Raw genomic sequence first — 27,725 nt, forward strand, 5'->3', positions numbered from 1 at the left:
CCACACTGGGGGATTCGCAGCATTTTAATGTTACTGGTACAATTAAAGCAGGATGTTTGTATGTAGACAGGGTTGAAAATTCTCTTTTCCTGGCTGACATCTACAGCTGGACTTTATTGCAGTAAAACCCAACTTCATTCTCCCTTTCAGGTTACCAGACACAGCTGAAGTACAAACACTGGGACGGCTCCTACAGCACTTTTGGGCCATGTTATGGGCAATCAGGGAACACCTGGTAAGATTTCAGTGCTGCTGAATTCTTTCCCTTCTCTTGTTATAACCTGGAGCTTGCCCATTGTTAACAGGTGCTGATCATGAAGGGGCGGAGGAGAGGGAAGGAGCTCTAGAGCTGATGATGTGGGATAAGGCAACTATGGGAGGTGGTAGGGAAGGGAGATCTCCTTTAGTTCATATGCTAGAGGCCTGCGATTTTGGATTAATAACCATTTACAGCCCCCTGATTCCCTGCTCAGCTCAGGTTAGAGCAGCCTGGGGCCTGTTCTAACTTGCTCCAGGTGGTCACAGTCCCCTGAGGACCATACATCAGCTCGGTGTGTCCAGAACACAGCACACTCCAGCCACTCACTCTCTGTACCAGGGGTTGTATGGAGGATGATGTAAAAGTGCCGGCCAAAGATTCCCCTGCTGGGTGACTTGCTGGTAGTTTCAGTTCCCTTTGTGTTACCTGAGCAGGGTGCAGGGGTCAGAACAGGGCAGAGAATCCACCCAGAAGTCCTGATTGTGGATACTTGTCCTTTCTGAAATTATGTGTTTGACCCTCCGATGGAAAATTTAGCCACCACTGCCCTCAGGATAATGAGGTGGCTGGTAACTCAGGGTGGAGCCATCACAGCCCCTCAATGTTCAGTGCATGCCTTGCTGGGTGAAGAAACAGGTTCTGCAGGGAGTGGTGGGTGGGCAGCTCTGTAGGGGTTGCTCTTCCCTCTGCTGCTACTGACTCCATTGCCCCAGTGTGGTGCTAGGGGGCGCTGTGCTGCAGGGAGCGGGGCGGGTGGCTCAGTAAGGGGCATTCTCCCTCTCAGTGCTGACCCCAGTCTGATGCTAAGGGGTGCTGTGCTGCTGTTTTATAATAAGAAAGTGCAGAGCCAGTGTCCTGGCCATTCCTGATCAATGAAGATGCTGAGGACTGTTCTCCCAAGGGTTCTGGACAACCACCTTCTACCCCCTAAACTGTGCTCCGACCGTTTGAAACCAATGCAGGAAGCTGGCTCACTTCCTGTCCTAAAACGGGCAGTTTTGCTGTGGCCTGTCAGACGACTGCTGGGTCTTGCCCCCAGGCTCTGCTGCATGTCAGTAGGTGGCTGAATGAGATAATGGTTCCTGGGCCCATGGCCAGCAGCTCTCCGGCCCCTGATGCTTCCCCTCAGGCTGGCGATGCCCCAGGACCCCGTCCCCTCCAGCGAGCACAGGGCATGGGAGGGAGCTCTCACCGCTGTCTGCTCTCTGTGGCAGGCTGACGGCCTTCGTCCTCAAGTCCTTCGCGCAGGCCCGCTCTCACATCTTCATCGACGAGAAGCACATCCAGAACGCCCTGGCCTGGCTCGCTGGCAAGCAGAAGGAAAACGGCTGCTTCCGCAGCTCCGGGACGCTCCTGAACAATGCCATAAAGGTAACGTATCCATCCAGTTGGCTTCCCATGGGCCTCATGGGACCCATACAGGACTCCAGTGACACAGTGAAAGCCTGCAACTGTGCATGGGAACAGCTCAGCCACTGCAGCACATGGGGCTGGGGCAGGGGGCTTGGAAATGGGATCTACCAAGGGAGGCAAGAGTGGGGGAGAACCATACTGTACATGGAGCGACCATGAGTAGGGGAAAGAAGAGGGGCAGATTGCTGGAAGCTAACATAGTGTGGGAAGAACAGGGATGTAGAACGCTCCTGGGAGGAGGGGCCAGTGGGTGGGGTTGTAGGGTTAATGTCTCTCTCTGTGGTTCCCTGCAGGGCGGGATGGACGATGAGGTCACGCTCTCTGCCTACATCACCATCGCACTGCTGGAGATTCCTCTGCCCGTCACTGTACGTACCTGTAACCTCTCAAGCCACAGACAGAGCTGGGGACCCCCCAGTCAGCAGCCTCCCATCCCGAGAGAGAAGCCTTTAAAAAAGGGGGAAATCCAGTCAGAAAAGACTTTAAATTGAGGTCCAAATCTGGAACTGGAATTTCCCTGCAGCTTCCCTTCCAGTCCAGGGCGCTGGTTCTGTCTCATCTCTAATCCTTTTATTTGATCTTTATTTAAAAACTTTTGAGGCTGCGTTTGCTTGATCCTCTCTTACAAGCCTACAGCTTAGAGTTTTACAGATATTTAACACTTGGGTAAATAACACTTAACCCCTTGGCAGTTGGCACCAGCCAAATGGGTCCCCATCAAGGGCTGATTTCTGTTCTCCTTCAGTTAGGTCTGCTCCACACCCAGAAATCGCACTGGCAAAAGTTTTGTCATCAGCGAGCAACCGAAAAGACTATATTGGTGCAGTGAGTTGACACTGGGCCAGTTGTGCCAGCGCGTTGTGTTCACCTAGTATCAGGCCAGATTGGCAAAAGTGTGGTGCATTGTGGGTAGGCATCCCAGTGCCCTCTGTGCCACTTGCAGGAACACTGCCTTGTGGGGAAATGTTGCTACGTAGCTTTCGCTGTGCTTGTGGGAAATGTTCACTCAGCACGTGGGACAAGGTAGCAAGTAGCAGGAACAGCTGTGGCTGTGGAGAATGTGCTGACTGTGTAAAAGCCAGGCGGGCTTCCCATCACTGGGACCCTTGGTTCAAAAGTGCTGCCAGACAGTCTCTGCTAAAGGGAATGTTGCACTGTGGGACTGCAGTGGAAGGACCACTTACACTGGTACTTCCAGTGAGCGTACACCTTACCGCTGTGCTGATGTAACTCCACTGACATGGGGCTTATGCCACTCCAGAAAAGGGAGTCAGTGTGCCCCCCAAAGTGGAGGATTTTTGTCAGTAGGCAAGTTGAGTGTGAACGTGTGCCAGGCTATGCCCAGAAAAGCTGAGTTCTGTAACTTGAGTCTAGACCAGGCTTTAGATGTGTGGTGCTACTGGCTGCGGTCAGACAAGACAAGTGGATGTGGCCCAACATGGCCTGCTTGTTAACATTGTCCTGATGATGTGGCAGCCAGTTCCCATCCACTGTCATTAGACTAACCTGATCCCCTGTATTTAATTGAGGAAAGTTGATGTCCTGATTAAGCCCTTCTCAGTTAGAAGGAGTATAAACCCCAAAGGCATTTTGTTTTCAGGCTTTCCTGTCTCAAAACCAGCTGAACTCATTCCCTCTCTTAGCAGACACCAAGTGCTAGGAAGGTTCAGATCAAAACATTTTGAAAAGAGTTTCAAGCCACTGAAAATGGGACTGTCTGCTGGACTTTCCATTCTCAGCCATTGACCAAAACAGATGAACTGCCCTGCTGTGTATGCACCTGTGCACATTGGTATCCCTTGGAATGTCATTATGGGAAATGTCTGATTCCAAACTTTGCTTCTCAAATGTTCCTAAGTGAGTACTGACCACAGGACAAATTTAAAGGGTCAGGTTCCCCAGTACACCATCGCCATTCACCAATCACTGGTTCGCTCTGGATGCTTAGTGCTAGCCTAGTGATGCAACGCAGCTGTAAACCAGCCACTACGCATTGCTGGAGTGGTGAAAGCGAGAGAGTGTCCTGGGGAATATGGCTCTGAAAGGTCAGTTATTGTTTAGAGTTACCCATATGTCAGGAAGTCCGGAAAAAATACTTCATAAAATGGAAAAAGTGCATATTGTTTCCTGCCTGCTGAGCTCACAGACTGAATTCACCTCCATGGTGACCTCTCCCTTCCCTCTCTCAGCCCATGTCTCTCTCCCCACACAGCACTCTGTGGTCCGTAACGCTCTGTTCTGTCTGGAGACGGCCGCAGAGCAGGGAGGAAACCACGTGTACACCAGGGCGCTACTGGCCTACGCCTTTGCCCTGGCGGGGAAGGAGGAGAAGCGCAGGGCACTGCTGGACTCGCTTGACAAGGAAGCTGTGAAAGAGGGTGAGAGTTCCCGACGGGCCCTTCTCCTGCATCCCAGCCCACTGGCCCTACCTCCCCCACTTGTAAGGTGACCATGTATTGAGAATCATATACAGGTGCTCAGAGGGGAAACCACAGCAGGGGAAAGTTAGGAGGGACCAGGACCAGGCGGGAGAATGTCTTATTTGACATGAAGAAACAAGATTGAGAGAGAGGCAGCCCAGGCAGCCAGGACCGGCCCCCGGCACATTTCTGACAGCACAGCACGTTGTGTCCCTGCCCTTTTAAACTGGATCATTGATTGTATCCTTCAGTATCCAACCTATCTATTAGGTAAAATGTCAACATTCCCTTTGTAGTTGTCTCCCTTGCGTTTGCCCTTTCCCTTGTCCCTGCCTTCCCTCCATTTGCCCTCTTCCTCTACTCTGGAGTTTGTTAGCTTTTCCTCTGTTTGTTTCAGTCTGTTTTCCCCTTTTCTATACTGTGAAATAATTGGTCTCTCCTTTCGTTTCCTCGTGCTCTCTTCCTCCTTCCCCCAAGTCTCCCAAACTCTCTCCTGCCTCCCATACCAAAAGCTCTCACATACTCCCTACTTCCCAGCCCACAAAATCAAGCCCTGCTGTCTTGTACTCCACAAATCTCTCTCTCCCCACACACACACTGCAGCCTGCCCCAGGCACAAGCTAATGCACAAGCGCATGCAAGGTTGCCCCAGGATCCACTCACACACAGGCTCCTTCTCCCCCACCCGAAAGCCACTCATACACACACGCAGGCTGCCCCAACCCTAGTGCACATGGGACTTGTTATGCAGGGTCCCAGCACACGCACACTCCATGTTTTCTTCCCATCACAACAGACACCTGGGTTCTCTGTCCCCTGCCCCAGCCCCCACAAACACAGATCCTCAGCCCCACACTCATAGGCCTCATGCAGGTGAGGAAACTCACTGTGTTAGAAAATGCATTAGCTGACACACTGCTAAAGACAACTCAGCACCTTGTCAAGACAGCATCAGCTGGGGTGAAAAACAGCAGCTGGTCGTGGCCAACCAGATCACATTAGCTGCCTGTAGCTCACCTGAGGGCACCCCATAGCCTAAATTTACAAATAGCAAATGAATTTATAAGCCCAGCCATCCCTGTCTATGCTAGGTGCCAAGTATTCTTGACCAGTGTGCTGCTTAATGCATTTTCTTTTCTAACACAGAGCATTTCCCCAGGGTAGATGGACCTTCAGGCCTTGTCTACCCTCAAAATTTGTTCTGCTGTATCTGTACTGGTATAGTTAAAGTGGTGTGACTCCCCCAGTGTGGATACAATTATAGCAGTGTGAAGGTGTTCATACCAATAGAACTTTTCCCGTACAGCTCTACCAGTACAAGACACCTTCATGCTGGTATAACTGTGCCCAGACTAGAGGTACCAGTAGAAAAGTCACAGCCCTAACCAAAATAGTTGTAGTGGCACAAAATCTGTGTGTTGGCCAGGTCTTAGAAGCGTCTTTTCTCCCTTCCACCCTTCTTGAGTGTCTCTCCCCTCCTCCCCAACCATGTGTGCAGATTCTCTCCCTCCCTTTCCTGCCCTCCTCCCTAGGATCTCTCACCCAAGGTTTTTCTTTCCTTCTCCCCTGGTTTCTCCTTCCCTCTCCCTCTCCTTGCTCCTTTGGGACCAGGTGTCGCTACCCTCCTCTCCCCCTTTGCCTCAGGAGGATTCCTGTCCCCCCCCCCCCGCCCCCCCAGGACTATCGCCCATTTTGAGCGGGGAGCCTGTTGCTGGGGGAGGAAGCAGCTCAGTGACATCTAGCTTCCTCCCCCCCTCCCCCCCAGGCTCTAGTGGCTACAGCAGCCCAGGGGTGGGCCAGCACCGAGAGCAGCTCAGGGGGCAGCAGGTGAGGCAGAGGATGGTTTGGTCCAAGGGGCATTACATGGAGAGAAGCATCAAGGGGGCACATTTTAGGACACTGGGAAATGCCTTACAGCTCCCAGTACATAGAGGTCATCACCAGGGAGAAGAGATTTGGGCCTGGGTCCTCTTTCCCTAGGGCAAGTTCCTGTGGGGATGGTTTGATTGTTGCTTTTCTTAAGGCGCTGAAATATTCATATAAAGACAAAGGGAACTTTTTCAAAATGAGAGCTGGGGCCGGGGCTGCCGGTGCCTAACTTTTCAGTGACACAGGTGTATCTGGGAGTCCCACCCCCCACACCTCAGTGCTGTGAGTGAGCATATCCTGAAACCCTGACCAAATGGTACCATTCCCACTGAGCAATAGCACAGCTCTGCCGGTGTCTTCGCTGGCTCCGCTCCATTCCTCACTCCAAGCACTGCTCCTCCCTCTGAACACTCGTTCCATGGGACCGATGGCCCCTGGTCAGCACCGAGTGATGTCTGCTCCCTATAGCAAGACACAAACGAAGAGAAGTCTGATGTTTGGACTGATAAAATGAAAAAACAGATCATTCCAGGGGGCCCAAAATAAGGTCCTGGTGTCCCAGGAAATCCCAGGAACAACTGGGACTGTGCTGGTAAGAAAAGGACTTATGGGTTCTTCACCCTGCTGGAGTGGGGTGTGACCGTCACTGCTGTAACCCTTCGGCCTTGAGCGCCTGGGGCCACTTAGCGACCTCACACTTTTTGGATCAAAGAGCCCAATAAAGGCTGCTACTGTCCATTTCTGGGATGTGCCTTCATAAGATAAAGGGGATGTAGGCACAGAGGTGGCAGCCTGATTAGTCACTGAGTGTACGTACCACAAGGTTTGTATAAATCCACTAGACCAGCAAGTGAGGGACTATTTAATCCTTTCACGTCTCATGTCAATATGCCAAACGAGCACAGGGGGCTCTGTTCTCCCACCCACAACAGCAGAAAGTCAATAACCCCCTTAGAAATGGCATGTACTAAGCATCAGTATTTCCTTCTCTCCTGCCCTCCCTCTCCCTTCTCCCGCTGCAGATGGCTCCATTCACTGGCAGAGGCCTGGGAAGGAGCCAAAAGCCGATCTCCCCTTCTGTCACCCCCGTGCTCTTTCCGCCGAGGTGGAGATGACATCCTACGTGCTCCTCACTTACCTCACCACTCAGCCAGCGCCATCCCAAGATGACCTGTCATTAGCAGCTCAAATTGCAAAGTGGATCAGCAAGCAGCAGAATCCCAATGGGGGCTTCTCCTCCACCCAGGTGAGCTGTTCCCATCCCCAGCCTCAGACACGCAGGGCAGGAGTGGGAGGCAGACAGGAGAGGGCAAGAGACAGACAAGTAATCCAGGGGGAGGGGAAGGCTGACCTGGGGAGAGGGAAGGGGTGGCAGTCTCCTGGCTGTATAGTTTAGTTTAGATCATAGGATAGTCACAGCATGGAGCATGGCTACATCAGATACCCACAGGCCCAGGGGGGCTAATGAGGCAGGAGACTGGACGAGTGATGCTCCTGTGTATGGAGGACAGAAGAGTCACCCTGAGCACTCACAAGGTAGTGCAGTGCCATCCCCAGCTCCCCCCAGCACTGACCCCATCCAGCCAGGCCAATTCAGCTCAGGAGCAGAGGCCTTCCCAGAGAAGCAGCAGCAGCCAGTCACTGCTGGACATACCCGAAAGGGAGGAGGGGAGCATCATCCTGAGTGACAACCAAACAGGAGGTGCCACCTACCCCTTTGAGCAGGCGTAGGCCATGCTGGTGCTTGGAGGCTGGGACATCAGGGAGTGACCTCTCTAGTTAGGACCAATCATTGGCCCCATGTTCCACCATTTCCCTGGTTGGCTTGATACCCAAAGGGCTGAAAGACTTTCTCATACTCCATTACTGAGCCTCCTGGCTGCCTCACCAGGGTCCTCGCTGAGCTACAGGCAGCTCCTATTTCACCTGGTCCTGAACTGTCCCTTCGGGGCAAGGGTGGTGGCATCTTCCCTCAGATGCCTGTGGTGGAGAGTCAGAGATCCCAAGGCCTAGGTTCCCTAAGGTACTTAGACACTTGGCTGCTTTCAGTGGGAGAAAGGTGCTTAAATACCTTTGAGGATCTGGGCCCAAGGGAATAGAGTGAATGGCTTGTGGGAGTGAGGAGTGGAAATGGGAAAATCAGGGCACTGCAGTGTAGGAAGAGCTGGTGGGGTAGCGGCTCCAGGCCCATAGAAATGGCTCATTCATCCCCTTGGGCACCTGGGCCCATCTCTTGTCTGGCAGGACACAGTGGTGGCGCTCCAGGCACTGTCCCGATATGGAGTCTCCACCTATGCCAAGAGCGGAGGAGCATCCACAGTGACCCTGCAATCCACAGGGAACTTCCAGTCCCAGTTCCAGGTGGATCACAAGAACCGTCTGCTGCTCCAGCGTGTGGCACTGCCAGAGGTGCCAGGGGACTACAGCACGGGGGTGACAGGAGAAGGATGTGTCTACGTGCAGGTATGGGGCCCTGGGGCAAGTGGAGAGGGAGAGGCTGCTGCTGAGGGGAGCCCATCTCATTCCCATTGGAGATGGCAAGATGGGGTGGATTGGGGAGGGAGGGAAGGAAAAGAGAGGAAGAGATGGGGGAGAGGAGGAGAAAATAGGAAAGAGGTGTGAGGAGGAGAGAGAGTTGACAGAGAGAGTTAGGGAAGTGGGAGAGAGAGAGAGAAGAGATAAAGGAAAGAATGAAACAGAGCAGAAGGAAGGAGATAGAGGAGATGGACAGATGGAGACACACAGAGAACCATGTATTCTCTTTCAGACCAGCCTGAGGTATAGCGTGCTCCCCAAGCCGGGCGAGGCGCCATTCGCGCTGGAGGTGCACACAGTCCCCAAGACATGTGACCGCGCCAGGGCTCAAAGGACCTTTAACATCGCCATAAACATCAGGTAACTCCCCCTCGCAGGGCCGGACCTTCCGGAGCAGCCCTAGGGCTGGGGACGAGTCATTCCAGAGGTGAGGGGAGCCCCCAGAAAAGTTGATACAAATCAATATTTTTCCAAAAATTAAATCATGATATTTTCTTAATTGCAATTGCTCTTTTCAATGTCAATCAGATTTTGTATTTCTGTGTTGCCAGCTCTTTACTTTCTCCCGCTAAATTATTAGAGTGATTGTTTTGGGCTTGTTTCTCTGAGACTGAAAAAGACAAGTCAGCATCTTAGTAACACCCTTAATGTGAGAGCAACACAAACTCAAACATAAAACTGCCTGGCCAGTAGCCTGTCCTCTATCTGCAACCACCACCCCCCTCCCACAGAGCGAACTGCCCCCAGTCACAGCAGCTGAATGCTTTGACCTGGCCATTCTCCTTCACCAGGATTTACAGGCCAAGTTCAATCAGACTTGTGCTCCTAAACCATTTCAGTGCTTTTACAATACCCACCCTTAGATGCCAAAATATGGGCTTCGGAGCCTAAGGACAAGTCTACACTTAAAACACTGCTGTAGCACTTGAATGAAGACGCTCTACACCGACAGCAGAGAGCTCTCCCATCGGCGTAGTTATTCCATCTCCCTGAGAGGCACTAGCTATGTTGACAGGCGAAGCTCTCTCACCAACCTAGCTTTGTCTACATGGGGGGTTAGATCCATATAACTACATCACTTGGGTTGGGATTTTTCACACCCTAGAGTGACATAGGTATAGGTCTGTAGTGTAGACCAGACCTAACTTTAAGCTCCTATTTTTGAAAGTGTGTATCAAAAAGCTCACAATGTCTTAGCTAGTGTATTGAAATAACTTCCTAGTGCTAACACTGAACCAGTTTGGATCTGAAGTGACAGAGATTTTATGCTACTAAGGGAGAATTTTTTACCAAAAATACAGTTTATATATCCTAGTTTCAGGGCTCCTAAGAGGGTAAGAAGCATTCTCTTATTCATATTCTTTCCATTTGCTTGCTGCTTCCATTAGTATCCAGTACATGGCATTTGTGTATAACAAATTTCTTCAATTCTTTTCTTATTGGAGGCTGTTTATGTTTGATTCATTTCAAGGACTGTATTTCATTTTTAGCCCCTACTATCAATTAGGATCCCTGCTTTTAAGCAATTTCTGTCACTTTCCCAGGTTATACCCTGGTTTATATCTTTTAACATTTCTTCTTCCTTGTGCCAGACAATTCCTATTATTGTTAGACCACAGCAATTATTTACAATGAAAACCAACAAAATCCCTTATCTTCTAAATTTGGAGGACACACTCCACACATTCTTTTATTGTACATAAGCATTTCACATTATGTATTAGAACAAGAGATATTTTCCACATATAGAATGTTGCAAGTTTGAATTTAATAATGATTCAAGATTGTCAAATAACAAGCTCAAATGAGATTATTTAAACAAAGATTAATACAGCTCTATACAGAATACAGAAAGAAGGTCCATCTAGCCCAATATCCTGTTTTCCAACATTGGCTGGTACCAGATGCTTCAGAGGGAATGAACAGAACAGGGCAATTATTGAGTGATCCATCCCCTTTCGGCCAGGCCCAACTTCTGGCAGTAAGATTTAGGAACACCCAAGAGCATGAGGTTGCGTCCTTGACCATCTTGGCTAATACCCACTGATGGACCTATCTGCCATGAATTTATCTAATTCTTTTTTGAACCCTGTTATATTTTTGATCTTCACAACATCACCTGGCAACGAGTTTCACAGGTTGACTATGCACTGCTTGAAGAAGTACTTCCTTTTGTTTGTTTTAAGTTTGCTGCCCATTAAATTCATTGGGTAACTCCTGGTTCTTTTGTTATGTGAAGGGCTAAATAACACTTCCTTATTCACTTTCTCCACACCATTCATGATTTTATAGACCTCAGTCATATCTCCCCCATTAGTCATCTCTTTTCTAAGCTGAACACTTCCAGTCTTTCTAATCTTTTCTCATATGGAAGCTGTTCCATACCCTTAATCATTTGTGTGGGCTTTCTCTGTATTTTTTCTAATATATCTTTTTTGAGATTGGGCAACCAGAACTGCATGCGGTATTTAAGATGTGGCATAAAATGGATTTATACAGTGGCGTTATATTTTCTGTCTTAATATCTATCCCATCCCTAACACCCCTGACATTCTGGTCCCTAACACTCTGTTAGCTTTTCTGAAGGCTGCTACACACTGAGCAGATTTTTTTTCAGGGCTCCAAGATCTTTTTCTTGAGCGGTAACTGCTAATTTAGACTCCCCCATTTTATATGTATGTTGGAATTATGTCTTCCAATGCGCATTACTTTGCATTTATCAACATTGAATTTCCATCTGCCATGTTTTTGCCCAGTCACCCAGTTTTGTGAGATCCCTTTGTAACTCTTCGCACTCAGCTTTGGACTTAACTATCCTGAATAATTTTGTATTATCTGAAAAGCTTGCCACCTCACTGTTTACCCGAGCCCAGCGAGGGGAAATGAGCATGGGGAAATAGTTTAGTTTGTGTAATGACTCATCCACTCCCAGTCTTTATTCAAGCCTAATTTAATGGTATCCGTTTTGCAAATTAATTCCAGTTCTGCAGTTTCTCGTTGGAGTCTGTTTTTGAAGTTTTTTTGTTGAATAATTGTGACTTTTAGGTCTGTAATAGAGTGACCAGGGAGATTGAAGTGTTCTCTGACACATTTTTGAATGTTATAATTCTTGATGTCTGATTTGTGTCCATTTGTTCTTTTGCATAGAGACTGTGGTTTAGCCAATGTACATGGCAGAGGGGCATTGCTGGCACATATCACATTGGTAGATGTGCAGGTGAACGAGCCCCTGATGGTGTGGCTGATGTGATTAGGTCCTATGATGGTGTTCCCTGAATAGATATGTGGACAGAGTTGGCAACGGGCTTTGTGGCAAGGATAGGTTCCTGGGTTAGTGTTTTTGTTGTGTGGTGTATGGTTGCTGGTGAGTATTTCCTTCAGGTTGGGGGGCTGTCTGTAAGCGAGGACTGGCCTGTCTCCCAAGATCGGAATCACCCTTGTCCACATGCTTGTTGACCCTCCTCAAAGAATTCTAATGGATTGGTGAGGCATGATTTCCCTTTACAAAAGCCATGTTGATTCTTCCCCAACAAATTGTGTTCATCTATTTCTGATAAGTCTGTTCTTTGCTATAGTTTCAACCAATTTACCCGATACTGAAATTAATCTTACCGGCCTGTAATTGCCAGGATCACCAATGGAGCCTTTTTAAAAAATTGGCAAATTACTTTAGCTATCCGCTAGTCATCTGGTACAGAGGCTGATTTAAGCAATAGGTTACTGTAGCGGGGCGGCCTGGCTTCCAAGCGCCCCAGGAAGCGATGAGCCAGAACAGCTGCCAGAGTGGGCGGAGCCACAGCGGCCTGTCCCCGCCCCCCGGAAGTCAAGGGGCGGGACAGGAAGTATAAAGGCCAGGCCACAGCGCTCAGTAGCTGGCCGGCAGCGGGAGAGGACAGACGCTGGTGCCCGAGCTCCTGCGGACCTGAGCCTGCCGAGAGCCCGGTATCCCGAGGAGGACTGGCCGAGCCTGCCGAGAGCCCGGTATCCTGAGAGGGTTACCATATTTTGTGCCTCCCAAAGGAGGACACTCCACGGGCCCGCCCCCGCCCCTGCCCCCGCCCCAACTCCGCCCCCTCCCCTGCTTCCCGCGAACATTTGAGTCGCGAGAAGCCTGAAGCAGGTAAGGGGGAGTGTGGGGGGAGGCGGCGCGGCCCAGGCTGTCCCCGGCCCTGGGGTGCCGGCCCCGGGCCCGGCCCCTGGCCCACCACCCCCGGCTCGCCCAGCACTGCGGTCCCCGGCCCGGCTCCCAGGCCCCCGGCACTGCACTGCCGGTCCCCAGCCCGGCCCCGCCGGCCCGGCCCCCGAGCCCCCGACCCGGCCTGGCACTGCCTGAGCCCCCGGCCGAGCCCCGCCGGAGTCCCCGGGCCCGGCCCCGCCGGAGCCCCCGAGCCAGGCACCGCACCGCCGGCCGGCCCCGGAGCCCCCGGCCCCGGAGCCCCCGGCCCGGCCCCCAAGCCCCCGGCCCATCCCGATTTTCCCGGACATGTCCAGCTTTTTGGGCTTTCCCCCCGGACGGGGATTTGGAGCCCAAAAAGCCGGACATGTCCGGGAAAATCCGGACGTATGGTAACCCTATCTAAACTGTTAATTGGGTGCTCAGTCCCTGCCTAAGGGCCTGAGTCCTGAACTGTTAACTGTGTGCTCAGTCCCTGCACAAAGGTTGAGCTCTGGACTATCAATTGCGTTCTTAGCCCCTACCCAAAGGTCAGGGCCCTAACTGTTATTCGCTTTGTAGCAGGGCGGCCTGGCTTTCAGGCGCCCCAGGAAGGGACGAGCCCCACCCCGGACCTACTACAGTTACGTACCACAGTTAGTAGTTCTGCAATTTCCTATTTGAGTTCCTTCCGAACTCTTGAGTGAATACCATCTGGTCCTGATGACTATTTACTGCTTAATCTATCTATTTATTCCAAAACCTCCTCCATTAACAGCTCAGACTGGGACAGTTCCTCAGATTTGGCACCCAACAAGAATGGCTCAAGTATAAGAATCTCTCTCACATCCTCTGCAGTTAAGACCAATGCAAAGAATTCATTTAGTTTCTCCACAACGTCCTTTTCTTCCTTGAGTGCTCCTTTACCTTGATTGTCCAGTGACCCCACTGATGTTTGTCAGGCTTCCTGCTTCTGATGTACTTAAAAAAAAATTGCTGTTAGTTTTTAAGCCTTTTGCTAGTTGCTCTTCAAATTCTTTTTTGGCCTGCCTAATTTTACTTTTACACTTGATTTGCCATAGTTTATGTTCTTTTCTATTTTCCTCTGTCGGATTTGACTTCCAGTTTTTAAAAGATGTCCTTTTATTCTCTAACAGCCTCTTTGACTCTGTTGTTTAGCCACAGTGGCACTTTTTTGGTCCTCTTACTTTTTTTTATTTGGGATATACATATAATTTGAGCCTCTATTATGGTGTTTTTAAAAAATTGCAGGCATTTCACTCTTGTGACTCACCGTCACTATTCAAGTCAGGTGGTCAGTAGCATATTCCTACTGCTGTACTCTTATTATTCAAACATGGAATTTATATCCACAGGGATTTTATGGTACAGTTTGTTTCATTTAAGATTTTTACTATAGTCGACTGTTTTCTTTCACATATATTCCCTTCTTCTGTACCTGGTGGAATGCTGAGAGTGTTCATTCCCAAACTAACTTTCCAACCCTCTTTCCTTTTATACAGTGTGAGATAAAGAAACTTCTTTTTGGAGGAAAAAGTACTTTCCCATGATTATTTTTACCATGTGTTCTGTTTTCCTAGTTGCTGATGGAATTTCCTTTATGGGCCTCCATTTACCTGACTGATGAGTGAAAAGGAATCTCTAATCCAGTCATTATTACTAACAGCTGTAACAACTGAAAGTTCTTAATGAGTTAAAAACGTGTTTCAATAGGTCATTATTCCATCCATTATAGAACCCATCTGTAATAACAAATACCTCTTATCAATCACAGAACATAATTGGATCATAAGCATCCCTTATTCATTACCCAGTCTTGTTTATGATAACATACTTCTGTAGATACCTTTCAGTAGTTTTGAGGGGTTCCCTTCCCTTGCTGTCTGAGCTATATTAGTGAAGTTGGGGTAAAAACCAGAGTAAACGATTGCATTCATTCCATCATCTTCCCTTCACCGTTGGGTTAGTTTCAATATGTATATGGCAATAACTATATAGATACACAAAAGGAAAAGGCTTTTGGTTAGTATATAAAACTATTACGAGAGTTTAACATACAAAAATTATAAAAGGTTAATATTTACTAGCAAGAACAATATTCAGCTTCTAATTTGGGGTGGAAAGATAATCGTTTGGATTTCTTGGGGAAACGGGCAATTCACCCAATTTGACCTTCAGTCTTACAGCCACACTTCTGGTTTGTTTAACTTACAGCTTCCCCACCCATCTCTTGGGCCACTTTGCATAGGAAAGCAGGGAATGACCCTTTCTTGATAACTTGGAGTTCTTTTTAGCTAGATTAGGAGAGAGAAAGAGGTTTTGTCCATATGCAAAGAATGAGAGATTCTTTTCTAGCTGATTAACAATACTCTCGTTAGCCATTTTAGTTTCTCTTCTTGGGGAGAGCAACTTGGCTGAACTGTGGGTCCATAGACAAAGGGTCTCACCTAATGTGAACCATTTTATTCCTAAGTGCATCCTATTTTGGGATAAACAGAGGTGGATAGCTTTTCTCATTTTTGAGGGCTGGAAGGAATCACTAGTTATTAATCATTCATACCAGACCTGTTCTATATATCCCCTACAGTACCTGCTAAACAGTTTGCAGAAACAGCGCCTTCACTTCCAGTATTTTGTTTTTCTGTCTAGAAGTTCAGTCAAATTCAAATAGGATCCCCCAGCCGTAGTGGCATTTAGAAACACGAGTCTTTATAACTTAGTTCATCACAAACTGCAAATCTAAAGTAGCCGTAGCACCAATGCTTACATTGGTTTTACAAATCCTCAACTCTATTTTAAATCAATAATTTAAAAAAAAAAAAGTGATTTAAATCCTGATTTAAATTGTTCCCTCCTCCTCCTGCCACCAACGATGGGAGTAATTTAACTGAACCCCTTATTGGAAAGGATGCTGTCTTGCTTCAGGGACTTTCATCAAACTTCCGCTGCTCCAAGGGCAGGACTGAGGGGCACTGGCAGAGCTGTGTGGGGAGCCCAGGACTGGGATAGCAGCGGGGCTGGGCTGTGGGGCAGGAATGACAGGTAGTGGCAGAGCAGGGAGCCAGGGACCAGGACTGGACTAGCAGGAGTCAGGCAGGGTGGGAGGTGCATCAGCTCTGTGCTGAGATGTATTAAACCTTGTTTCGTTTCCCACTTGGTCTCCCAGCTACACAGGGAAACGCCCCGTCTCCAACATGGTCATCGTTGACGTTAAGATGCTGTCAGGATTCGTACCTATGAAGTCATCAGTGAGGATGGTAATGGCCCGTTCTGTGTATGGGTCGCAGCCCCCTAGGGGTATCTGCCCCACAACCCAATGGAGTCCAGTTCCCCACAACCACAACCTCACCCAGTGGGCATCTAGGGCCCCATGACTCCAACCCCACTCTGGCCCTGGTCAGCTCCAAACCCCAACCCCTCATTTTACCAGTGCAACCTGGCACCTCCCTAGTCCCTTGTCCAGCGTCAGACCCCCCCTTGTCTCCCGTCTCTCTGACCTCATATCTTCTTTCTGACCCTCCCCTGATTCCCCGCTCTTTCCCCATCCCATCCCCCTGAGCTCCCACTCAGTGACTCCCTGATAAACTGTTACACACAGGGGGAGCAGGCCCAGCCGGAGGCACCTCACAGTCTCCCCTGGAGGGGGCAGTGCTCCTGTGAGGGGAAATCAGGCTGGGCTCGCGGGGTGCTTGGGAGAGAGAATGATGAGCCCCCACCTCCCTGCATCCCTCTGTTCTCCCCCAGCTCTAACACCCCCCCCACACACACACACACTCCTGAGCCCACCCTGGGCCCTGCATCTCCTCAGGGAGACTTAGACGCTGGGAGGTGTCCCTTGAGGGGTCCTGAGGTGTGATGCCATCAGACTAATGAAGCCTGTGAGCAGCACAGGGGAGGCAGTGCTCAGAGCCCAGCCCTGCCCACAGCCACAGCCCTCCCCTCAGGTCTCAAACCGTGATACTTCACATCTCAGTCCACCAGCTGGGTGGGGCCATACATAGGCAGGGCATGAAACCCCCGTTCGAAGAGGCTAGCCCCCGCTCTGCCCCTTCCACCCAAGGCCCCACCCCTGCCCTGCTCCTTTTGCCTGAGGCCCCACTCCCATGCCCCCACACTCTCACCCACTGGGGCCAGAGGAGCCCTGAGCCCCCCACCACAATCAGAGGAACTCCAGCTGGCCTGGCGAAGCAGCCCTAATCCCCAGCTCTGGAGGAGCTCAGAGCCCTGCTGCAGCCCAGCCCTGAGGCCACGGCTGGGCGCATTAATGGAGGTTTGGGGATGCTTAGCCTCTCCCAGCCTGCATTATGCACTGCCCATGGGGCCACAGTACAGATTTTGCCTCTTCCTTTAAAGCAGCAGCCAGAGGCACCGACTTTCTGGTTTCCCCGAGAGTGCTTGACCCCTGCTGTGCCCCAGGCCCTGCCTACACTTGCCACCTTCCCCCAAGGACTGTCCCCGCCCTGCCTCTTCCCACCCCGTTCCACCCCCTCCCCCGAGCCCATCCTGCCCTCGTTCTGCCTCTTCCTGCCCCTGCTTCTCTCCCTCCCCCCCCAGAGCCTCCTGCACACCACTGAACAGCTGACCACCGGTGGGTGGGAGGCGCTGGGAGGGGGGAAGGGGAGGAGCTGATCAGTGGGCCACCATTGGGTGCTGAGCACCCACTATTTTTTTTCCATGGGTTCTCCAGCCCCAGAGCACCCACAGAGTCAGTGTCTATGGCACCAGCCAAGAATCACAGAGCTATAGCTATAGTCCCTGTGTCGGACTATTGTAGAGCTCTGCAATGGGATTGGGATCCCGCAGGACCCGTTACCATAACAGCTGGAGCGGGATTAAAAAATAGTCCCACACAGGACTCTACTGTAGGAATGGGAGGGACCACAAGAGGTCATCAAGTTCAGCCGCCTGTGAGGAAGCAGGACCACGTAAACCTAGCTTATCCCTGATAGGTGTCTGTCTAACCTGTCCTTAAAAATGTCCAGGAATGGGAAATCACAGCCTCCCTTAGAAGCCTGTGCCAGTGCTTAATTACCATTACAGTTAGGTTAGATTTAGGAAAAAATTTCTAACTCTCCCTTGCTGCAAATTAAGCCGATTACTTCTTGTCTTACCTTCAGTGGACGTGGAGAACAATTGATCACCACACTCTTTATAACAAACCTTAAGGATATTCAAATATGTTATCAGGTCAGGTTCCCCCTCAGCCTTCTTCTCTCAAGACTAAACATGCCCAGAGTTTTTAACCTTTCCACATAGGTCAGATCGTCTACATTTTTAATCATTTTTGTTGCTGTTCTCTGGACTCTCTCCAATTTATCCACATCTTTGCTAAAGTGTGGTGCCCAGAAGTGGACACAGTACTCCAGCTGAGGCCTCACCAATGCCAAGTAGAGTGGTATAATTACATACCATGTCTTACATATGACAGTCCTGTTAATATACCCCAGAATGATATTAGCCTTTTTCACAACTGCATCACATTGCTGACTTATATTAAATTTGTGATCCTCTATAACCCACAGATCCTTTTCAGCAGTACTACCCCCTAGCCAGTTATGCCTCATTTTAGAGTTGCACATATAATTTTTCCTTCCCCAGTGTAGTATTTTGTATTTGTCTTTATTGAATTTCATCTTGTTGGTTTCGGACCAATTCTCTAATTTGGCAAGGTCGTTTTAAATTCTAATCCTGTCCAAAGTGCTTACAGCCCCGCCCAGCTGGTGTCATCCACAGATTTTAGAAGCATGCTCTCCACTCTATTATCCAAGTGATTAATGATCATGTTGAATAGTACCAGACCCAGGACTGACCACTGCAGGACCCCACTAGATACACCCTAGCAGTTTAACAGCAAACCGTGGATGACTGCCCTTTTAGTACAGTCTTTCAACCACTTGTGCATCCATCTTATAATAATTTCATTTAGACCACATTTCCCTGATTTTCTTATGAGAATGTCATGTGGGACTGTGTCAGAAGCCTTATTAAAATCAAGATATATGATGACTACAGCTTTCCTCTCCCTCCCCGCCCCCACTATCCACTGGTCCCGTAACCCTCTCAGAGAAGAAACTGAGGTTGGTTTGGCATGATTTGTTCTTGACAAATCCATGCTGGCTTTATCTTGTAATCCTGTTACAAGTGACTGTTTAATAATTTCTTCTGCTATCTTTCTGGGTATGAATATTAGGCTGACTGGTCTATGAATTCCTGGGTCCTCTTTGTTCCCATTTTTAAAGATAGATACTCTGTTTGCCTGCCTCCAATCTCCTGGGAAATCACCCGTCCTCCAAGAGATCTCAAAGATAATTGCTAACAGTTCTGAGATTGCTTCAGCATCCCATTACTTAGGGCTCTGGGGTGGTTCGAAGGGGGCTCAGTTACATCCTGCTTCTCTCTCTTTACCACTGGCAGCTGGAAGGACATCACCACATCCACCGCACAGAACTGAGCACCAACCACGTGCTGCTCTACATGGAGCAGGTAAGCGCTCACAGGGCGACGGGATGGGCCAGGGAGAGTCACCCCCTGACATACATTTGATAGAGGCACTGAGCGGGGATCTCTCGGGTGTTGGCCGGGGAAAACAAACCCATGTATTGCTGCACAGCTGCTGCTGCTCCCCAGCATTTCTGTGCAGCTCTTCCTGTCCCCCCCCCAACATATAGAGCTGGGGCCTTCCTGTTCTCCCTCCAGCCTATGGGTACCAGGAAGAGCAGCTTGTACATGGGGGATCGGGATCGGGGCGGCAGGGCTTCTCCCTCAGGGCCTGAATCCCTGCCAGGTCCTGCAGCCAAGGGGGGCAGATGCTGGACCTGCAGAATGAGGGGTGGGGAGATGGGGAAGGAAAGGGTGAAGTGGCTCAGAGTTGCCTCCTGAGTCTCGTCTGTTTCCCCCACACACACCCCAGGTGAGCAACGTGACTCGGAGCTTCTCCTTCGCGGTGGAACAGGACTTCCCCGTGCAGAGCCTGAAGCCGGCACTAGTGAAAGTCTACGATTACTACGAAACGGGTGCGTGTGGGGCAGTGCTGGGGGGACATTAGCCCCCATGGGCCTGTCACAGGGAAGGAAGAGGCCACAGTCAGAGCCACAGGGGACCCGCTGGGCTCGGGATTGTGTTTGCCCTCGTTCTCTCGATGATCCACCTCCCGATTCCCGTGCTGCCTCCTGAGGGTGGGGACAGGTCTGGGGCTGAGCTGGGAACCTCACGCGAGCACTGCCTGTTCAGCGACTGCCCACGCAGTTTCAAGGGCAAACCCCATTCCCTTCTCCTCCTGCTTCCAACCCGAATGGCCCTGCCGCCACCATCCCTGACACCGGTTCGCCCCACGCAAACAGCGTCCCCCTCTCATCTCTGGACACAACAGGCCCATCTCAGCAGCGTCACCCCTCTCCCAGATGAGAGTGTGGGGCACACCGGGATTATGGACGAGGGATCATATTCCACTGGCCTCATGCTCGCACCACGAGCCCCAGACCTCTCCCGCACTGTAGAGGGAAGGTGCCAACCCAGGTGGGTTAGCGCCAAAAGGATCTGGGAGGCTCCTGGGTTAAGATACTGCCCTGAGATCCCAGCTCTGGGTGTGACCTGGGGGAGGCACATTCGCTCCTCCACCTCCCCAGCTAGGACATCGGGTGACAAAACCAGAGCCCAACGGCAACCCCGGTGGTCGTGTGTCAGACGAGGTGCAAATGGCCATAAGGCACCTGGCACAGAACCGCTGGAGATGCCTGTTGCACTGTAGCCTTGGGGTAACCTTTGCCTTCCTCCCATGGAGCCCAGCTGAGGTTCCCCCAGTGCCCCTGGAGACAGGGCTCCCTCCCCTCCTGCCTGAGATCTCTGGTGCGGTGCCAGCTCTCTGTCGCAGGGCCTGCTGGAAGTGCGAGGAGTCCTGCTTGGGTCTCACACAGCCCTGATCACATCTCCCTTCCCTTGTGTCTTCCAGACGAATTTGCCATCGCTGAGTACAGCGCCCCCTGCAGCAAAGGTAGTGTATGAAGAGCCATTTCCTCCCCTCGTCCTGCTCACAGCACCCCCGGATCTACTCCCCACTGCGAGAGCTCAGCTCCAGGCAGTGCATCCCCGGTGCAGTCGGAGCTGTGGCTTTTTCCCCCTGCACAGGGGTTTGTTGCCTGCACTGATGGCGTCTTTGCTTATTCCGGGGGACAGATGCTCCTTTCATCCCTCACTTTACACATCTCCCTGCTACAGCCTCTGCCTCGTGAGCCGTATTGAAACTGTGTCATTGCAGTGGTTTATGAGAGGCACTTCCAGGGGCGGGGCGAAGGCTCCAGCCCAATCAGAGCCAGCAAGTCCCTGCCATCTCCCTGGGTCACTTGTCTGTGTGACGTTTTCAGAGATGGGCTGTCCGGGCTCAGATCAAATAAGAACCTGAGGCCGCTCAGCCTGTCCTCTAAGCTCCGACTCCTTGCACCCCCCTTTCCCCAGCAGCTGGGTCTGAACTTCCTGCTTCTGGCTAGGATCAGAGGAGCCAAAATATCCGTGACAGGGACGATCAGAGAGTGAATGAAAGAACCAAAGCACAGGAGAGCCAGACAGACAGAGGAGGGGAGGGTCTCCCAGCAGCAGGATTCAGCAGAAGCCTCCTTTTCCCAGCCCTTGTTCTGCAGGTCTGAGAGGCCTTGTTCTGCAGGTCTGGGCTCCATTCCCCCTGGTGCTGATCCACAGGCAGCTGCTCAGTCCCAGTGCAGGGAGCTCCCTTCCCTCCCCTGGGCACTGCTGGCTCTTGTGTAAATGGATTCACTCCAGTCTGCGCTGGGTCCCAGAGGAACAAAGGGGCGGGGAGAGAACGTGCTCCTCGGATCCGCACCTCGCTCCCGAAGTCAATGTCCGAGCTGAGCCTCAGCATGTCTATGGCACCGAGTATCTTGTGGCCCCACGTCCATCCCAGCTGGGATGTCTCCCTGCCACATGGCTGCACTGCAGTGTCAGACACAGCAGGGATGGTTCCAGCCGGACCCTAGGCTGACACAGCCAGCGCTGGATCCTGTGCTGCACCTCCCCAGCGCTCTGAGACACCCTGTGTGGAGGCAGATGAAGCATGGCCCTGCCCTTGGTGAGGAGAGGTCAGGGCCATAGAACCTCCTGTCCAGGGCCCTGGCAGTGCTGTGCTGTGCTCCCTGCGGTGGAGCAGCCGTGCCCAGCCCTGGATGTGTGTTGCTGGCCCTGTATCAAAGCCTAGGGGAGGCATGGCAATTTTCTTCTCTAAACCCCTTCTGTTCCTGCTCTTTTTCCCCTCACAGTGGGAGCCGAGCAGAGCAACGTGTGAGGGATGGAGTCGTGTTCCGAGCCTCCCGCGTCCCACCTGCTTAGCCCCTGCGCAGGCCGAGGTGGATGGATGGAGCAACAGAGAGAAAACAGCAGCAAAAAGAGGGAAACAAACATTACAAATAAATGAATTCACCAACCTGACCAATGGCTCCTGGCCTCTCTGTTTCCCAGCCCCCTTATCCCTGTTCAGCCCCAGATCACAGCTTCACCCAAGACTTCTCAGGTCCAGGTGTGTCCCATCCAGCTAGGACTCTGCCCTGCGCAGCCAGCCGGGGGAAAGGGTCTGTGGGAAAAGATCTGCTAAGCACCATTGTGTCTAATATCCCTCACCTTTTCCAGTTAGCGACTAGTGCGGGATGTTCCTTACTTGTAAACATGAACTGTGGGACTGTAGAGTCTCTCTGCCCGCTACAGGTTATAAACAGAAATACTCAGCTGTGAGCCGGGACCTGATACGGCTAACATGTAATGGGGTCTCCTTTGGCTGAAGTGGTCGAGGCCCATGCGGAGCTGCTCCTCCCCAGCCCCTCTCCTCCCCCTCCCTCCTGCATGGAGCTGCCCCCCCCCGCACGGTTCCTCTTCCCCCCCCCCCCATTTTATACATGGGTATAGTGAAACACCCAAAGGTTAAGTGACTTGCCTACAGTCACACACAAAGTCAATCAAGTATCATTGCTAGTTAGAAAACTCAAGAGTCCTGCCTGCCAATCTCCAACACTTATGATAGAGATTGTTTTAATAAAAAAAAAACCCTCATGTCTCAGCTATTACAATATTCAGCACTTATGCAGAGTTCTCTGCCATAATGTTGTATTATGTGTACAGACCCCTGCAACTGTCCACACTCACTCATCTGAAACCACAGGCTCTAAAACTACTGTCACAAGTATCAGCAGGGTTATTAATTCAAAACCATACAATTTATTGACAAGATGACAACTTTAAAGATAGCCACCATTTAGGTGCATTGAACCACTTATTTTCATTCATATTTAAACCTGCCACCCCCGATCCTGCCCTGCAGACCTGAACTCCCAGCATTCTCAGGACACATGCTGATCCCTAGTGGCCACTGCTGATATCCAGCACCTCCCTCCTCTCTTAACCTGTGAGTCCCTCTCTGGATTGGAACTGGACTGGAACCAAAGACCATCTTGGAAGCAACATTACCAGCCCAAGCAGCCAAAAATCATGAGTTAGACCCCCCAGAATCACAGGCTCTACCGCCGCCGCTTCATTCATTCTTCGGCAGTAATTTGGCGGCAGGCCCTTCCCTCCAAGAGGGACTGAGGGACCCGCCGCCAAATTGCCGCCGAAGAGCTGGCCCTGGGGTAGGGCACAATTTTATATTCTTGCCTTGGGCGCAAAAATACCTAGTTATGGCGCTGCAACCATGTCAAATTTTGATGGTGCCCAGACCCCGCCCCCACCCAAACTCCACCCCCCTCACCCACCCGCCCAAGGCTCTGGGAGGGAGTTTGGGTGAGGGAGGAGGTCTGGGGTGCAGGCCCTAGGCTGGGGCAGGGGATTGGGGTGCAGGCTCTGGGAGGGAGTTTGTGGATGGGAGGAGGTGCGAAGGGAGGGGGTGCAGGTTCTGGGAGCGAGTTTGGGGATGGGAGGGGTGCAGAGGGATGGGGTGCAGGGGTGAAGGCTGTGGGTTGTGGCTGCAGATGAGTGGTTTGGAGTGTGGGAGGGGCTCAGGGCGAGAGTAGGGGTGAGGGCTCTGTCTAGGGCTGGGAATGGGAGGTTTGGGATGTGGGAGGGGCTCAGGGCTTGGGCAGAGGGTTGGGGTGTGGGGGGATGAGGGCTCTGGCTGGGACTGGGGATACAGTGGGGTGGTGGAGGGGCTCAAAGCTCGGGCAGAGAGTTGAGGGTGCAGTGGAGGGTGAAAGCGCTGACTGGGTGTATGGGCTCTGGGGTGGGGCAGGGCTGGGGATGAGTTTGGGGTGCAGGCCGGCTGCTCCAGGACAGGGGCCAGAGAGGAGGACTCCCCCCAGCCCTTTCCCTGCCGGCAGCAGCAAGCTCTGGGGGAGGAGCCCCCCTTTCCTACCCCCCCCAGCAGCACACTCACCCCCACCACTGTCACTGCATGTGCTCCTAGGGCCCCTCTCAGGTCCAGGAATCTCTCTCGCCTCCTCCATGGTGGGTGCCAGTGGGTGCTGTGTGCACCTCCTCCCCTGCTGTTGCCCCTGACTAGCCTCACTGGGGGTGAGGGATGGGGCTGCCTCCTTGCCCAGCATGGGGCAGGAGCAGTGACTGCGGTCTGAGGGGGAAGGGCAGGCTCAGAGTCAGTCTGCCCTGGCAGTAGAGTTGGGGGCACTAGGACCTAGCGGCAGCAGTTGCTGCAGGGAGGCAGCATGGAGCTGCAGGGGAGAGACAGTGACTCTGCTCAGGGCCCCGGGAAGGAGGGGGGGCAGCAAGTCGGGGCCAGGGGACACTCGGGGGAGGCGCGGGGAGATCAGCCTAAATATCTCTGTGCCAGCAGCTTTTTTTTCTCTGCCGCTTTCTTAGGGTTACCATATTTCAGCAAGAAAAAAAGAGGACGGGAGGAGCCCCGCCCTAGCCCCGCCCCTGCCCCTCCCACTTCCCGCCCCCCCTAGAACCCCCAACCCTCCCCCCGTTCCTTGTCCCCTGACTGCCCCCTCCTGGGACCCCTGCCCCTAACTGCCCCCCAGGACTCCACTCCCTATCTAAGCCTCCCTGCCTCTTGTCCCCTGACTGCCCCAACCCTTATCCACACCCCCACCCCCAGACAGACCCCTGGGACTCCCACGCCCCATCCAACCACTCCCCACCCCCTGACAGCCCCCCCCCAGAACTCCCGACCCATCTAAACCCCTCTGCTCCCTGTCCCCTGACTGCTCCGATCCATCTCCCCACCCCTGCCACCTGACAGCTCCCCCCAGAACTCCCAAACACTCCCCCCCTGCTCCTTGTCCCCTGACTGCCCCCTCCTGGGACCCCTGCTCCTAACTGCCCTCCAGAACCCCACCCCCTACCTAAGACTCCCTGTTCCTTGTCCCCTAACTGCCCCCTCCTAAGACCCCCCCCAACTGCCCCCCAGGACCCTACCCCCTACCTGTACCCTGACTGCCCAAAACTTTCTCCACTCCCCTCCAAAAGCCCCCCCCCCGTTTCTTGACTGCCCCATCCAGAACCTCCCTGGCCCCCTTACCCTGCTGCTCAGAACAGGGTGTTGGGCTCTGTGCAGCCGAGCCGGACACGTGGCTGAGCTCCCCAGCACAACAAAACCCGGTCCCTGGCCCTGCACAACAAAACCCGGTCCCTGGCCCTGCACAGGGCTGCCGGACTGGGCTGCAAGGGAGCTGCCGGCTCAGAATGCAGGGCGGATCCGGCTCCTCTACAGCTGCTCCTAAGTCCAGCCCGGGACTTCCCTGCAGCCCTCCCAGCCACTCGCTCTGCTCTGCCAGGGGGAAATCCCGGACATTGTGAGTGCTTTACAAATTCCCCCCGGACGCTATTTTTAGCACAAAAAGGAGGACATGTCCGGGTAAATCCGGACGAATGGTAACCCTAGCTTTCTGCGCCCCTCAGCTTTGTGCGCCCCAGGCAAGTGCCTCACTCACAGGGCTGTAGCAACCCATTAGGCAACCTAGGCGGTCGCCTAGTGTCACGGAGTGTGGGGGAGACCAGGCCCTGCACCCCCGGCTTCCAGTGATTCACCATGACTCTCAGCCAGCCAGTTGAATGCTGAGAATTAACTAAAGGGGGAGGGTGCTGTTGTCAGTACCGGCAAGACCTGTTTTGGACTGTGTTTGTTTAGACGACAGGAACACAGTCCAAAACAGGTCTTGCCGGTACCGACAACAGCACCCTCCCCCTTTAGTTAGGTCCATCTGGGGGCCCCAGGGAGGCCACAGCCCCGTCGGGTCCCCACTCCCCATCTTCCAGCCAGCTCCCAAATCTCCACACTCCCTTCAGCCTCCTCCTTTCTGGCCTTTTCCCGGCTCCTCCCCCAGCCTTTGTGTCCTTTGTCCAGTTTCCCGGGCAGAGGTGTCACCTGGCCTCCAACCCCCCTCCTGGGTTCTCATGTTACATGCTCAGGTATCCTCCCTTCCCCAATGCAGGCAGCCCCAGCAAAACTCCCCTGCAACCTTCCCAGGTCAATACTCCCCACTCAGCATTCAAATAACACATCAAGAACATTCCCACTTCGTCACACCTAGGGCGCTACAATTTGGGAGGCGGCAACCGCGGTGGTATTTTGGCAGCGGGACCTTCCGCCGCCTCTGTGGGGGGCGGCATTTCGGGGCGGGACCTTCCGCCACCTAGGGCGGCAGAAAAGCTGGTGGCGCTCCTGCTCACTCGCCTCGCCCTTGTTACGGCATTGCATGGTTGTGAGCCACTCCAGGCAGGGTGACAGATGGGATAGTGGTAAGTTGGTGTGGAGTTGGCAGAGACTGACATAGAATTGAGTGTCCTTTCTGGACAATTTCAGCACCCAACCTGTAAGTGGGAATTGCAGCCCTTGCATCCACAAAAAAAGGAACAGCAAGTGTCACGAGAAGGAGTAAAGATTCTCCATAACTAGTCCAGGACTCTTAACCACAGCATCAAACTCCAGCCTGAAGAAGAATGCATGTTATTATTACATAGGAAGAAGGACGTCTCTTCTTGTGAGCACAATCAGAGCCTGCCTGCTCTTAACATGGCTTTATCTGTACTGCAGTGAGTGTCTAATAAGCTGGCTGTTTGGTTAGAGAAGGGGTTTACTAGAAACCACCATCCTTTCTCTCTCTTCCTTCCTCTGCCCATGATTACATTTTCACTTCTACATCCAGGAAGCTGGTTTGTGGGGAAGACTAAAATAGCAGCGGTTTCCTGAGCTGTGATTGTTTTTCAACACATGTCAACTGGAATCCAAGCATCCTGCCAGCCATAGGTACCGACTCCATGGAAAAAAATTAGTGGGTGCTCAGCACCCCCCGGCAATAGTGGTGCTGCGGCCCCGGCCATGGATCAGGAGTTCCAGGGCAGCCCTGCCCCCACTGATCAGCTGGTAGGCGACTGTGCTTATCAGCTGTTTGGCAGGCTCCCCTGAATGCAGCCCTGCCCCCCATCAGCTGTTTGTGGCCCCTGAGCTGGCTGCAGCAGGGGCTGACCCAGCCTTGCTTCAGCCCTCAGTGGGGAGTGGGGCCTCCAGCAGCCTCGGGGAGCTGCTCCAGCCAGGGTTAGTGGTAGGTGAGCAGGGAGTGCAGGACTCCCTCTGCTCTGCAGAAGCTTTGCCTGACCAGCAGCAATGAGATGCTGCTCACCTGGGTCGCCCTGCCTCCTACCCAGATCTCCTGGGCAGTCTCCAGCTCCCAGCCTGTTCCAACTGCAGGCAGCACTAGGTGAGTCTCCTTCCAGGTAGAGGGAGCCTGGGGCTTGGAGTGGGTGGGGTCCACTGCAGTGTCAGGAGTCCACCATGGGTGCAGTTTGGGGGGCCCATGTGGAGTCACTGCCACTGCCTTCCCCCATTTCTGCGAGGGCTAAGCTGCTCTGCCTGGGTGGGGAGGTGTCTGTCCTCGGGGGTGCCACTTAGGGGGCAAAAGGGGGACTGTCCTAGTCCCCCAGGATAGTAAAAATTTGGGGGGAAATTTGTCTCTCTCATTCCCTCCTTGCACACATGTATCCTTTATCCAAAATACTCAATTGGCACTGAAGTTAAATAGTTATTAACAAAATCAGATAGAACACAGAGTTTTTTACCCACAAAAGCTTATTCTCAAAAAATGTGTTAGTCTCTAAGGTGCCACAA

At 52.3% G+C, this 27,725-nt stretch overlaps 1 protein-coding gene across 1 annotated transcript in view; it reads left to right on the forward strand.

Annotated features, from left to right (window-relative positions):
• The window catches only part of LOC128843419 (alpha-2-macroglobulin-like), a 133,744-nt gene extending 111,639 nt beyond the window's left edge, over positions 1 to 22,105 (forward strand). The window contains exons 33-36 of the mRNA XM_054040246.1: positions 19,085 to 19,153; positions 19,581 to 19,683; positions 20,619 to 20,660; positions 21,937 to 22,105. Of these exons, the coding sequence (XP_053896221.1) occupies positions 19,085 to 19,153; positions 19,581 to 19,683; positions 20,619 to 20,660; positions 21,937 to 21,962 (240 nt within the window). The 3' untranslated portion in view covers positions 21,963 to 22,105. The remainder of the gene's footprint in view (positions 1 to 19,084; positions 19,154 to 19,580; positions 19,684 to 20,618; positions 20,661 to 21,936) is intronic.
• The last annotated feature ends 5,620 nt before the right edge of the window (positions 22,106 to 27,725 follow it).

The sequence above is a fragment of the Malaclemys terrapin genome, chromosome 1, assembly GCF_027887155.1.
Source record: "Malaclemys terrapin pileata isolate rMalTer1 chromosome 1, rMalTer1.hap1, whole genome shotgun sequence".
Classification (NCBI taxonomy): domain Eukaryota; kingdom Metazoa; phylum Chordata; order Testudines; family Emydidae; genus Malaclemys; species Malaclemys terrapin.